General features: G+C 47.5%; 1 protein-coding gene across 5 annotated transcripts in view; it reads right to left on the reverse strand.

Moving 5' to 3' along the window:
* ARSG (arylsulfatase G) overlaps positions 1-14,808 on the reverse strand; it is a 151,167-nt gene that overhangs the window by 16,808 nt on the left and 119,551 nt on the right. For all 5 annotated transcript variants that reach the window (XM_060202625.1, XM_060202623.1, XM_060202622.1 and 2 more), the window contains 2 exons: positions 13,593-13,673; positions 2,470-2,578 (listed from right to left, as the gene is read on the reverse strand). In XM_060202625.1, coding sequence (XP_060058608.1) covers positions 2,470-2,578; positions 13,593-13,673 — 190 coding nt within the window. The remainder of the gene's footprint in view (positions 1-2,469; positions 2,579-13,592; positions 13,674-14,808) is intronic.

Raw genomic sequence — 14,808 nt, forward strand, 5'->3', positions numbered from 1 at the left:
GCTTAACCTGCCGCGCTACCACCTGACTCCCAATGTCCTCTTTCTTTATGATTCCATGTATTAGGCCTTTGTTGGCTAACATCCACAATAACTGCTTACAACCTAATTTGGGCTGAAGTTGATGTCAAGACATCAAATTATGCAAAATCATGTCCCTTTGCCTCTCTTCCTTCACGAAGTCCCTCTTCTTTTTCTGGCTTTATAAGATACATTCCCGTTAGTCTTCCTAGAAGAATGGATTTGAGAGATATTGCTCGCCAATTCCCACCTAGGCCAAGTTTCAGTAAGTCCTACTTCTTTTTCTCCAAATGCTCTTTCTCCAAATGCTTTCTCCAGTGCTGCTGTGTTTGATCTCAACTATAAGTCTGGTGCACAAGCACAAATTCACATCTTGGGGCCGGGTAGTAAAGCGCTTGTTATAATGCGCAAGGACCCAGGTTCGAGCCCCTGCTCCCCACCTGCAGGGGGAAAGCTTCACAAGTGGTGAAGCAGGGCTGCAGGTGTCTCTCTGTCTCTCTCCCTATCATTCCCTCCCCTCTCGATTTCTGGCTGCCTCTATCCAATATATAAGTAAAGATAATACAATAATTTTTCATTAAAAAAATTCCATCTCTGATAACATTACTTTGTCCCAAGACTCACTTCCTTTTGGTCACCAAAGTAGGCCCTAAGCGAACTGTTACCTTGGAGGCCCAAGACCATCCGCTAGATGTCATGGTTCTGTGAGGGAGCTGGAGTAACTATAGAAGCAAAGGAAGGCTTCAAAGGAGACCCGTGTGCTTTGTTTTTTTGGTGGTGTAACTTGCTGAGTTATTTGTGCAGCCCAGGACATGAACACTTGGCTGATCTGTACCAAGGCAACTCTATAAAAAGTAGCCTGTCTGGCCGTCTTCCCAGCCAGCCTGACATCAAAGATTTCAGCCTGGGCTGTCGTCACACCGGCCGGCACCACCCACCCATCCCCAACTGTGCTAGGCCTCACCAGACTTCCTGGGGGCCAGAGGCTGCCAGGCATGGTGCCTCTCACCCTCTTTTTTAGTCATCAGAACTATCTGTCTTCTCCATCCACCCCAACCCCGCCGAGTATCCTCTTTCTCTCTCCCTGCAGACTAGGAGTGCCGGAGGGAGTCAGTGAGTTTGTTCTTCACCAGGCTGAGTCTTCGAGGCCAGAACGCATTTTGATTAATAGTAAAGAACCTTTGGAATGGGAGCCGGGTGGTAGTGCAGTGGGTTAAGCACAGGTGGCACAAAGCACAAGGACTGGCAAAAGGATCCCAGTTTGAGCCCCCGGATCCCCACCTGCAGGGGAGTCGCTTCACAGGCGGTGAAGCAGGTCTGCAGGTGTCTGTCTTTCTCTCCCCCTCTCTGTCTTCCCCTCCTCTCTCCATTTCTCTCTATTCTATCCAACAACAACAACAATAATAACTACAACAATAAAAAAAAACAGAAAAAAAAAGAACCTTTGGAACTAGTCAATGAGTTTATAATGAGAGCAAAACTACTGAGACTATGAACGAGCATTGTGGTGGGGGTGGGAGGGGACTTAGTCACTGGATACAGGATGAAGAGCCAGATGTTCCCATTGTAAACCAGGGTTCCATGACTCCATGGCATTTATAAGACGGTGTGTCTGTCTTAAAAGGAGATCAGAGTGATAGTGAAATATCACATGTGCGATCGATCACCCTTCTGGTAAGGGAAGGGCCCAGACCTACCTTGTTATAGACGCATCCCAGAAAATGGCGAATGTCTTCACCTAAGGGTTCCCTCTCTCCTTGCTTGTCTGCTAGAGGGAGTAGGGGCCCTTCTCCCTCCCATGCAGGGCAGGTGGATACCTAGACTCCCTTTCTGTCTCTCCTTTCCTTTCCTATCTTTTTCTTTCTTCCTTTCTTTCTTTTCTTTTCTTTTCTTTTTTTTTTTTTTTTCACCAGAGCACTGATCAGCTCTGGCTTATGGTGGTGCGGGGTATTGAACTTGGGACCCTGGAGCCTCAGGCTTGAGAGTCTCTCTGCATAACCATTATGCTATTCCCCTCACCCCCACCCCTGCCACTAGCTGCCTTTCCTGATTGTCAGTGGCATGCTGTTTCACAAAGCCATTCAGGACAACTGCCTGGACTCCCAGAGGCTTTCAGAAGGAGGGTCCAAACATAAAAGGTCTTCCGTCGGCTTGCCTCAGACCCCAAAGGGAGAGGATGCTGCATCCTTCTCTCCAGCAGACATGATGACCCGGTGCCAACTCCCCACAACCGACCTTCACCCCTTCACGGGGACCTCAGCTCCAGGGGGCTGCAGTGGAGCCGGTGCTCTGCTAATTTACAAGGCATGAGAACTTGCCTCTGGGAAGCTCCAAGCTGCTACAATCAGAGGTTTGGAAGCCAGCAGCCACACCTGGGCCAGGCAGAAGCTGAGCTTCCAGGACTTTTCTTACTCTGAACCCCAATGTCTCAAGGGAGTCTGGGTTACATACCTTAACAAGGCCGTGCTGGTGACATTGGTGGGGACTCTGCCAGGCCAGTAAGCCAGAGCCGGGACCCTGTGCCCTCCTTCCCACGTGGTCTGCTTGGCAGGACTCCCCCCTGCGAGAAGAGGGGAGGAGGTTGGTTCTTGGTGATAACACAAGACTTCTCTCTCATGGAAGAATGACTTATCTGGGACAATGCCCCTCTCTAACAGAACTCTCTAAGAGCTCCTGACCCTTCCAGCAAAGGAGTCTCTTCTTGTAGTACCCGGCTATTTTTATCCAATTAGTGGATTTCTCTAAATCTGTCTGTCTGTGTTACTGGACTCAGCATATGTAAGTGACTGTCTCAGTCAGTCTATTGGATCATGTCACTTACTCTTCTTTGTGACACTTTTTAACACGTTCAATGGTCTGGTTTGTTCTCTCGACTTGTTTACCATGTATCCCCACACCACGAGACTTCAAGGGTCTTACACACCCAAGACATGAGGTGCTTATGTTTGGCAAGCAGGTACTTCATGATATTTATTGCAACAATGAATGTGTCTTCCTGGAGATCATAATGCAACTGTTGTTTCGGATGGGGGGGGAAATCCCTGCTGGCAAAGAGAGAAAGGCAGAAACTCCCTTAGCTCTTTGGTCTGCCCACTGACTGACCTGGCACGAAGTTCAGTGCTCTATTTTGTTCTCTGTTACTTTGCTTTTCCCTGAACTCATGGGTTGTCCTGACATCGGAGAGGCTGCAGACATGTAGAGCTCTGACCTTTCGTGTCTTGTGGGGAGGTGAGAAGCATCTACATCCACCATTTATTTACACTTTGGAGTGGAAATTAAAGGAGTTATTTTTATAACTACTAGGTCACAATTGTCCACCACTATGAGGGCCAGCAGGCTGGAAGCAGTGAGGTCATGTTTTATGAAAACATCCTGAATACATGTTGCATTAAATTAACCATGACCATCTCCACAACACACACACACACACACACACACACACACACACACACACACACACACACACACACACACACACCCTCGTCCTCACTGAGCCAAGGATTCCACCGAGTTAGCGTGCGAGAATACTTTCCAAGGCAAATGCTGTATGAGGCTCACACAGACCCGTGGTCATGCAAGTCCCCCACGGTCATTCAGCTGGCTCGAGTATGAAAGCAAAGATCACAAGAGGGAGGAGGGGGCCCCCCGTGGCCAAGGCTTCAGTCACTTTTTACTCAAACACTTGAGCAAACAGAATCTTTGATGTTCCTGGCCCTGCACACCATACCGGAAATGCCCAGAATTCTTGGGGTTTTCTTCTAACCTACTTTTGGGTCTCCCAAGTGTTGTTGAAGTAGGAAACAAACAAACAAACAAACAAAAAACTCACTGGAGGGACTGTTTATGTTAAGGGGTGTGGGGCTCTGCAAGCCAAGTGGACACAAGCAGGCTGAATGGGGAACCTTTCAAACTGGCCCGAGAGAGTCCTCATTTGGACCCTCCCCAGGGAGGGAGAGCCATGCCTCCCCTAAGTACACACGGAGCCCCTCATCTCTGATTATTCATGCACACGGAACAGAGGCTGGGGAGCGGCAGCAAGCATGAAAAGCACCCCCACGTGGCCCTGGAATATATGACTTCAGAATCAGCTTAGGGCCAAAGAGCAGGGAGGCGGCTTTCATGATAACATGTGCTGGGCTTTGCAGATGGTCCGCCTTCCCCGGGGGCACGGCACGTATGTGGAGCCTGGGGCAGAGGTGGAGGGAAATACTGAGCCCATTTCTTTTTTTTTAAGTTTAATTAATTTATTTATTTTCTCTTTTATTGCCCTTGTTTTTTTATTGTTGCTGTAGTTATTGTTGTTATCTATGTCATCATTGTTAGATAGAACAGAGAGAAATGGAGAGAGGAGGAGGGGAAGACAGAGAGGGGGAGAGAAAGACAGACACCTACAGACCTGCTTCACCGCCTGTGAAGCGACTCCCCTGCAGGTGGGGAGCCGGGGACTCGAACCGGGATTGTTCTGCCGGTCCTTAAGCTTTGCGCCACATGCGCTTAACCCGCTGCGTTGAGCCCATTTCTTTCCAAATCCCATGTTGCCCCACATTTAAACAGACTTCCTTAGCACCCCAGATCAGATGCATAGGAAAGGTGAAAGCTTCGTATCCAAGAACAGAACAAAGCAAAACACCATGTCTGCACAAGGACTGGTGTAAGGGTCCCGGTTCGAGCCCCCGGCTCCCCACCTGCAGGGAAGTCGCTTCACAGGTGGTGAAACAGGTCTGCAGGTGTCTGTCTTTCTCTCCCCCTCTGTCTTCCTCTCCTCTCTCCATTTCTCTCTGTCCTATCCAACAATGATGACATCAACAATAATAATAACTACAACAACAATGGAAACTAGGGCAACAAAAAGGAAATAAATAAAAACATAAAAAATAAATAAAAACAAACAAAAAAAATCCACCATGCCATTAGTTCAAACAGAGAGCAGGTGCTGGAGTCAAGAGCACATTAGCCCTTACTTCCTAAATTTTGAATATTAGGGGGCCAGATGGTGGTGCACCTGGTGAAGCGCACATATTACAATGCACAAGGACCAGAGTTCAAGCCCCCTGGTTCCCATCTGCAGGGGGAAAGCTTTGCAAGTGGTGAAGCAGGACTGCAGGTGTCTCTGTGCCTCTCTCCCTCATCCCCTTCCCTCTCAATTTATGGCTGTTTTTACCCAATAAATAAATAAAAGATAATGAAAAAGTGGTCTGGGAGGCGGTGCAGTGGATAAAGCATTGGGCTATCATGCATGAGGTCCTGAGTTCAATCCCCTTCTTTCTCAATTTCTAAAAAATTCCCAAGTTACAATTTTGCTTATTAATCTTCACCAAGAGTTATCCTTTCTGTTGAAGACTAGTAATGTGGTAATTAAAGAAGGTTGTGTGTGTGTGTGTGTGTGTGTGTGTTTAAACGTATTTTATAAATTATTTTCATTTCTGCCACTTTTTCTTTTTTCACATAACTGACCCCCCTACATTTTTTTTCTTCTTACTGTGAAAAGGAGAGAGCTGAGCACTGCTCTGCCATTTATATTTTTCTACTCATTTTTCTCTTCCTTGGCGCTTTCTGTAGACAGTGCTGGGCTTTGAACCAGAGCTTCATGCATAGAGGGTGCGAGCTGTTATCAATGAGCCACCTTCTTGCCCTCCACTTTGTTGTCTTTCTTGCCCTCCACTTTGTTGTCTTTTTTTTTTTTTTTTTTTAATTTTTCCAGAGACAGTTACTCTGTTGTGTTTGGCTGGTCCCAGCAAAGGGTTACTACACACTGGAGGTGCCGGGGGTTCTGAGCCAGTGGTAAAGCACACAGAGGCCCACAAACTGGACAGCCCATGTGCCAAGATGTGTGAATTTAGAAGAGACAAAAGGCTGACTGCAGAAAGCTCTTCAGTGCGACCCCTGGATTGGCAGCCCTCCTCACACGCCATAAAGCTGGATCATCAAGTTCTGCTTGCACCAGGGGTTCTAAATTTAACAGAAAGGCAGGATAATATATTCTGGTCAGGGGTCGGGCGGTAGCGCAGCGGGTTAAGTTTCCAAGAGCAAGGGCCGGCTTAAGGATGCCGGTTCGAGCCCCCCCAGCTTCCCACCTGCAGGGGAGTCACTTCACAAGCGGTGAAGCAGGTCTGCAGGTGTCTCATCTTTCTCTCTCCCTCTCTGTCTTCCCCTCCTTTCTCGATTTCTCTCTGTCCTACCCAACAACAATAACATTAATAACAACAATAATAATAATAACCAAAAACAACCAGGGCAACAAAAGGAAAAAAAGTAGCCTCCAGGAGCAGTGGGTTCACAGTTCAGGCACCGAGCCCCAGAAATAACCCTGGAGGCAAAAATACATACACGCATACATACACACACACACACACACACACACACACACACACACATTCTGGTCATAGCTTCCATCCTTGTGCTCTGAAGGAATTTATCTTAATTGAACATGTGCAAGTAGTCATAAGAGGAATCTATCCCCTACAGTGTACACACCGTTTCCTTCCAAATCCCACTATCTCGTTGGCGCCCCAAGGGTGGACGGTTTTAATGACGATCTGACCATGCGCAAGAACTGGGGCTCGATTCCCCACTCCCCACCTGCAGAGGATGTTTCACGAGCCACAGCAGGTCTGCAGGTGTCTGTCTTTCTCTCTCCCTCTCTATCTTCCCCTCCCCTCTCAATTTCTCTGTCTTATCAAATAAAATAGAAAGGAGAGGGGAAAAAAGGAAGGAACGAAGAAAGGAAGGAAGGAAGGAAAGAATGAAGGAGGAAAAGATGGTCACCGGGAATGGTGAATTCAGAGTGCCAGCACTGAATCCCATCAATAACACCAGTGGTGGCGGTCAGGTGGTAGCGCAGTGGGTTAAGCACAGGTGGCGCAAAGCGCAAGGACCGGCAGAAGGATCCCGGTTTGATCCCGGTTTGAGGGGGTCACTTCACAGGCAGTGAAGCAGGTCTGCAGGTGTCTGTCTCTCTTTCCCCCTCTGTCTTCCCCTCCGCTCTCCATGTCTTTCTGTCCTGTCCAACAACGACAACATCAATAACAACAACAATAACTACAACAATAAAAACAAGAGCAACAAAAGGGAAAATAAATTAAAAAAAAAATAAGATAAAAAATAACACCAGTGGCAATAAAAAAAAAGGAAGGAAGGAACAAAGGAAAAAAAGAAAAGAGAAAAAAATCACACTTACCTACTCCTACTAATGGGGGCTCATTCTGACTTCCCCATCATGATACCAGTAACAATAACCCCTCTCTTTTATTATCTTTCTTTATTTATTGGATAGACAGTCAGAAATCCAGAGAGAAAGGGCAGATAGAGAGAAAGAGAGACAGAGAGACCCCTGCAGCCCCGCTTCACCACTCATGAAGCCTTCCCCTGGGCTCAGACGCTCAACCAGAGGCCCCACTACCTGGCCCCTGACACCTCTTACTGAGGACTTCTCAAGCACCCAGCGATGTACTTCTAAGTATCCTGCCCAGGGTTGCCCTATACTGTCACATTTAATCCTTATGACACCCTAGTGAGCTAAGCACCGCGATCCCCGATGTTCAGAAGCTCAGAGAAGTTAAGCAATTCGCCCAAGGTCACAGAGCTCATAAATGAGTGAGAATTTGCATCTGGGTCTAACCAGATAGTCAGCAAACTCACCTGTGAAATCTTCTAAGACAAGGATTCTCATTCACGAGTGCCTATTAGAATCATTAAAGCGAGGGGAGGGTTTTTTTTTTTTTTTTTCAGATAATAATATCCACACCAAGGTCCCCTTCTCAGTGATTTAATTGGCCTAGATACTAGTTTTGTTTTTGTCACCAGGGGTATTGCTGCCAGCACTAGGAATCCACCACTCCCTGCCACCATTTTGTGTTTTTCTATTTTTACTTGACACGGCAGAGAGAATTTGAGAGAGGATGGGGAGATAGAGAGAAGGAAAGAAATTTAGACACCGGGAGTCAGGCAGTCGCCCAGCAGGTTAAGCGCACATAGCACAAAGCGCAAAGACTGGCGTAAGGATCCCGGTTCGAGCCCCCGGCTCCCCACCTGCAGGGGAGTCGCTTCACAAGCGGTGAAGCAGGTCTGCAGGTGTCTGTCTTTCTCTTCCCCCTCTCTGTCTTCCCCTCCTCTCTCCATTTCTCTCTGTCCTTATCCAACAACAATGACATAAATAACAACAATAATAATAACCATAACAACGATAAAACAACCATGGCAACAAAAGGAGAAAAAAATAGCCTCCAGGAGCAGTGGATTTGTGGTGCAGGCACCGAGCCCCAGCAATAACCCTGGAGGCAAAATAAATAAATAAATAAATAAATAAAAATAAAAAAAGAAATACACCTGCAGACCTGTTGGGGACTTGAACCTGGGTCCTTGCACACTGTAATGTGTGCACTTAATCAGGTGTGCTACCACCTGGCCCTGCTAATGTGCTTTCTGTCACCCAGATGATAAACCCAGATTTATAACTTGATGTCACAGTTTCATAAATATGAATTGTAAGCGTTATTTAAGATAACAGATAAGTCTCAAAGCTAACTCAAAACTTTTTGAAGTCTCAAAACTCCCGTGCAGTTTTGACTTCAAAAGCTATTTGTCATTTCCAACGCATCTTAAATACTCTGAGTGGTGGTGCCTAGACAGTAAAAAGCGTTTGGTCTGGCTTTCTGCTGAGAAAGGGATGCTGGATGGGCCCAAAAAAGCATCTCAATGCATTTGCGGTTAGTTATGACTCTGATTAAAGCAGCACTTCTTACTTAAAGCAATAAATATTTAGCCTCAGCAACCAAAATATAAACAGAACCATGATTCATGAGCTTGCTTACTTGTTCTGCCTTGGCTAAGGAAGCAACATGGCATTCCGTGATGCCTCGGATCCAGGGCCACCCGAGGAAGACTCACCACGGCCCACGCTTGGGAACAGCCATCTTTCCCAGAAAAGCCCAAATGCCGTGTCTTACTGAGTCACGGAGGCAGCGGAGCTCATCAGGAGGCCTGGAAAGTTCTCAGTGCAGGAAAAAAAAAACCAAAAACCTCTAGAGTCTGACTTAATAAGCAGAGGGTAGGGCTCGAGGTCCTGGTTCTGATTCTGATGCCAGAGCTGAAGAAATAGTAGGAGGCCAAGTGGTACGGTGCACCTGGTTGAGTGTACATGTTATAAGGTGCAAGGATGTGGGTTCAAACCCCCGGGCCACACCTGCAGGAGGAATGCTTTGCAAGTAGTGAAGCAGGGCTGCAAGTCAGACTCTCTCTCTCTCTCTCTCTCTCTCTTTCTCTCTCTCCCCTTCTCCCTTCTCCTCTTTCCTTTCAATTTCTGGATGTCTCTACCCAATAAATAAATAAAGGTAATTTAAAAGAAAATGAGGGGCAGAGAGTAGACAGTAAAGAGATTCTCATGCCTAAAGCTCCAAAGTCCCAGGTTCAATTCCCTGCACCATCATAAGCCAGAGCTGAGCAGTGCTCTGGTTAAAAAAAAAAAAAAAAAAAAAAGATGAAAAAGTGGTCTGGGAGGTAGCACAGTGGATAAAGCACTGGACTCTCAAGCAGGAGGTCCTGAGTTCAATCCCTAGCAGCACATGTACCAGAGTGATGTCTGGCTCTTTCTCTCTCCTCCTATCTTTCTCATTAATAAATAAAATCTTTAAAAAGTGATGACAACAGAAAGAAATATTAGCAAGGTAAGTAGGAAGATATCTTTGGAGCCAGGTAGACCACAGTTCTAGTGCCAAGGTCACTGTTTCTCACTGGCTGGTGGCCTTGGACAGAATTTCTAACCACCCTTGGAGTCAGTCATCTGAGCCATAAGAAGGGAAAATGATTTTATTTCTCTCAAGGGTTTGTGGGGAAAGAATATGAGAGTTTTTTTAAATTAATTAATTCTTTTATTTATTTTTGCCTCTAGGATTATCACTGGGCCTCAGTGCCTGCACCAGGAATCCACCGCTCCTGGTGGCCATTTTTTTCTCTTTTGTTGCCCTTGTTGTATATCATTGCTGTTATTATTGTTGTTATTATTGCTGTTAGATAGGACAGAGAGAAATGGAGAGAGGAAGGGAAGACAGAGGGGGAGAGAAAGACAGACACCTGCAGACCTGCTTCACCGCCTGTGAAGCGACTCCCCTGCAGGTGGGGAGCCAGGGGCTCGAACGGGGATCCTTACGCCGGTCCCTGCACTTTGCGCCACGTGCACTTAACCCGGTGCACTACCACCCGGCCCCCAGAGTACAAGATTTTAAGTAAGGTTCCTCAGCATCCTGCCTACCATGCAAGGACCCAACAAATGCAATAAAAATGAAAAGCCAGACAAAAACATCCTGCAGCTTGAAAAGTGCAACCTGAGGGCCAGGCAGTACCGCACCAGGTTAAGCGCACACATACACATGACAAAGAGCAAAGACCCGGGTTCAAGCCCCTGGTCCCCACCTGCAGAGAGAAAGCTTCACCCATGGTGAAGCAGGGCTGCAAGTATCTGTCTCTTTCCTTCTCTGTCTTCCTTTCCCCTCTCAATTTCTCTCTGTCCTATCCAATAACAATTTATGTCCTATCCAACATAAAAATATTTTAAAATACATATATAGACAAATACATAATTGCAATCTGGGCAGGGCAAGATAATATAATGGTTATGCAAAAAAGACTCTTCATGCCTGAGGCTCCACAGTCGCAAGTTCAATCCTTCATGCCACCAAAAGCCAGAGCTGAGCAGTGCTCTGGTAAAATAATAATAATAAATAGGTACTTTTCTTAAAAAGATTTTTTATTTATTAATGAGAAAGATAGGAGAGAGAGAGAGAGAGAAAGAACCAGACATCACTCTGGTACATGAGCTGCTGGGGACTGAACTCAGGACCTCATGCTTGAGAGTCTAGTGCCTTAGCCACTGCGCCACCTCCCGGACCACATAAATACATACTTTTAAATAGCAGCCTGAGGCCTATTGCAATGCATTCAGCCATTTGGTAGTTTGGATAGATGTGGGGACTATCATTTTTACTATTTTTTTTTATTATTGAGAAAGAAAGAGGGGGAGAGGGGGAGAGAGAGAGAGAGAGAATCAGCCAGAGCAGTATTCTACCATTAAATGATGTCCTACTTGTTTATCTTTCTTGTTAAGAGATCTTGGGGATCAAACCTTTGACATCTTTCATGCAAGGCATATATTCTACCACTGAGCCACCTCCCCAGCCAAGGCACAATAGTTTTAAAATTAATTTCTGAAAATAACTAGACAGGGTCTTCACACCCAGCTCCTGTGTTCCTGACTCTCTCCACCACCCATGAAAATGAACACTGCTTCATTTCTGCACCTGCCTGGCCCATAAAGGCCTTGGTGTGTTTGACTCAGGAAGAATGTACCTGTTCTACTGCATATTCTTAAGAAGCCAGTTGTCTCTAAATAGAAATGTGCCCTTGTCCAGGATGCCACAGTATACTTACTAGTTTTCTAGAAACACAGGTAGCCAGGCTTCTGGCTCAGCACCGGGATTCTAGCTGCCCTAGGGTGACCTTGAGTGTGGGGATGGGGACATTTCAAACCTAGTAGTCGAAGGTCCAGAAAGTCACCTGCTGGTCTAACCTCCTGATCCCAGGCCAACCGCCAACATCCCCATCCAAGACCCAGCTCCAGGTCTGACCTTCCTCGGCCCTGTTCCCCTCCCCAACTGGATAACAAGATCCAGGATCCAGAGCCTACCTCCCAGTGGGAAAGGTTATGCAACGGCCTGATAGCATCAGATTACAAACAGCCAAGGTCTCCTAGAAGCTGAGGATGCCAAGTTCAACACAATGCTTCCTCATCACCAAGAGGGAGGAAGGAACAGTTCTGCTCTTCAAATAAAACAAGAGATTTTTCCAGACAGAGGCACAGTCAGTCGGCTAGGAGACAAACAAGGTGTTGGTTCTGTCACGAGTAGGAAATGGGTCTGGCGTTGGGGCAGGAAGGACGGCTGTTCTGAGCCAGATCTGTGCTGCTAGGGGCACAAGCCAGACCTCCCCTGCTTTGCACCCCCAGCTTGGTCTCTTCTTCCTCTTACGGGTGCAGGCCAAGCCCCAGGGAACATCTTCACATCACAGTGGGTGAAAAGATGAATCCAGGAGACGCTGCCTCATCCCATCAGCTGAGCACGGAGGCTTGGCCAAGAAAGGGAAGGGAAGGCGAGGAAGAAAGGGGGGCCCTGGGGGTCCAGGGAACAGGGGAAGGAGGCATGAGGCCTGGCGTCCCATGCTGGCTTTGGAAAGAAAAGGAGCAGAGCTCTGGGTACTGTTTGTCCTGCTCTGTTGTGAAAACACTGACTGTCTTCTAAGAGACCAGGCCCTTAGAGCAGGAATGGACAGCATCCATCCCACTGATAACAAACCTTGGGGGGGGGGGGGTGAGAAGCTGAGGTTCCAAAGGGACCCCCCAAGCCTTTTGTGACCTGACCCCCATGGCCATGTGTCCTCTGTGCAGGACTCCACCTGGCTGCCCAGAACCTTCCAGAAGGCATTCTAGAGGAAAAAGACTGGAATCATGGTGGTGGTGGGGGGAATCCAGCTGAGAGAATGAGGAAGAAGAAGAAGAAGAAGAGTGTTTCCCCCTGAGTAAAGTTCACCTTCAGGCTCTCCTGAAAAAAAGAGAAAGGGGCGCTAGGCAGTGGCACACCAGGTTAAGCACACATAGTGAGAAACGCAAGGACCTGAGTTCAAGCCCCGGGCTCCATACCACATGGTGGTGGGGGAGGGGGCAGGGGTCGATTCACAAGTGACGCTTGAAGTGGGTCTGCAGGTGTCTGTCTTCCTCTCGCCCTCTCTATCTCCCCATCCTCTCTCAATTTATCTCTGTCTTATCCAATAAAAAATAGCCACCAGGAGCCATGGATTTGTAGCCCTAGCAATAACCCTGGTAGCAAAGACATAAATAAATGAGACAGAGAGAGAGAGAGAGAGAGAGAGAGAGAGAGTGAGAGCATGGTCTCCAGCCCCCCTGCCCCACCTCTGAGAGCTATGCCCACAGAGATCACTTCAAGCAGTATCACTGTGGCAGGGCTGTGTCCACAACGGGCGTTATTTTCAAGTGTCTTCAATTCTTCCTGGGAGCAAAGCCGCCTGAAACAATGGCCCAGGACACGAAATCATCTGTTCACGACTGAAGTCACCCAGAAACTTGGTCAGGAAAATCCTTCTTGCGGTGTTTTCCAACCCCCCCGCCAACGCTTACTGAGTGCAGGTCTTGTGAGGGTTAGCGACACAGCGCTGAGCACTTCCTGGGCAGCATTCCAGTGGATCCTCCCCAGAGATTCAGGCAACTGGGTCAAGCAGAAGCCCCTCATGGAGGAAGAAGGCAGACTGAATGGGAATGAGGTGGTGGGCACAGGGTTCTGAGCTGAGTGGACTTTCCAGCGCAGCCTGGAAAAGCCTCCAAAGCTATCAGCTGTTCCCACCGCTCCACTCTGCCGCCCACCGACCTAGAATGATCTCATTGAGAATTAAACTGTCACCGGAAGAAAGACACTCCTGCATGCCCCTGTCATAGCATGATGCTCACACACTTGCCCTCACACCTGGACAGTCACTGTCTCCCCAGAGGCAGAGCCCCTAGCTGAACCCCTTACCTTGATGCGTTTGCCACAATCCAGTGAAGGGACCCACGCTGCCCGCCAGCTCACACTTCTGAGCCCAAGGGCCATTGTCTCCTAAAAATAAACAAAGAATCACATGTGGTTCAGTGGGCTGGTGGTGGGCACTCTCACCAATTCATCCACTTGGGACCCACAATCTCTGTATAGAGGCAAGTGGAGAGAGGAACTGAGGGAGCCAGGCAGGCTGAGTACACACATCCCAGTGTGCAAGGACTCAGGTCAGACCCCTGTCCCCACCTGCAGGGGGAAAGCTTCTTGAGTGGTGAAGCAGGGCTGCAGGTGTCTTTGTGTCTCTCTCCCTCTCCCCCCCCCTCAATTCTGTCTCTACTCAATCATGAATAAGAATGTAATTTAAAAAAAGAAAGAGAGAGAGAGACTGATAAAATTAGACAAGAGACTTCCCTTCAAAGAACTGTTCTTCTCCTGAGACCTGACTCCATGGACTTTCAGAGAGGTGGGCTTTGTCAGCCCTCAAATGTCTTGTTAAAACCATACCTTCCGCCTTTTACTTTTGTATGGCTCTGTAATCTGATTACTATGGCCATCAACTATTGGGTTGTTGGAAAAGTCCTGACTTTTTTTTTTTAATATTTATTTATTTATTTATTTATTTTCCCTTTTGTTGCCCTTGTTTTTTATTGTTGTTGTAGTTACTATTGTTGTTGTTATTTATGTCGTTGTTGGATAGGACAGAGAGAAATGGAGAGAAGAGGGGAAGACAGAGAGGGGGAGAGAAAGACAGACACCTGCAGACCTGCTTCGCCACCTGTGAAGCGACTCCCCTGCAGGTGGGGAGCTGGGGGCTCGAACCAGCATCCTTGAGCTGGTCCTTACGCTTTGTGCCACCTGCGCTTAACCCACCGCACTACCGCCCGACTCCCGTGACAGATTTTTTTCCCCCATTTTTTCCAAAAATGCGTCATGACTTTTCTAACAACCCAGAACTTGCTGAGCACCTAGGTGTACCCAGCAGTTAACACTCAGTGTCTCATAATCCCCCGACTGACTGTGGGGGAGGGGGGGAGTCTAAGATCTCTACTCCACCATCCTCTCCAGTTCTGTTATCCTGCTGCCACCTCTTCTTACCAAACCACAGCTTTTTATTTATTTTTTTATTATTGGTTTTTATTTATTTTCCCTTTTGTTACTCTTGTTGTTTCATTGTCTCTCTCTCCTCCCCCACCTCCCG

Source organism: Erinaceus europaeus, chromosome 12 (assembly GCF_950295315.1).
Source record: "Erinaceus europaeus chromosome 12, mEriEur2.1, whole genome shotgun sequence".
Classification (NCBI taxonomy): Eukaryota; Metazoa; Chordata; class Mammalia; order Eulipotyphla; family Erinaceidae; genus Erinaceus; species Erinaceus europaeus.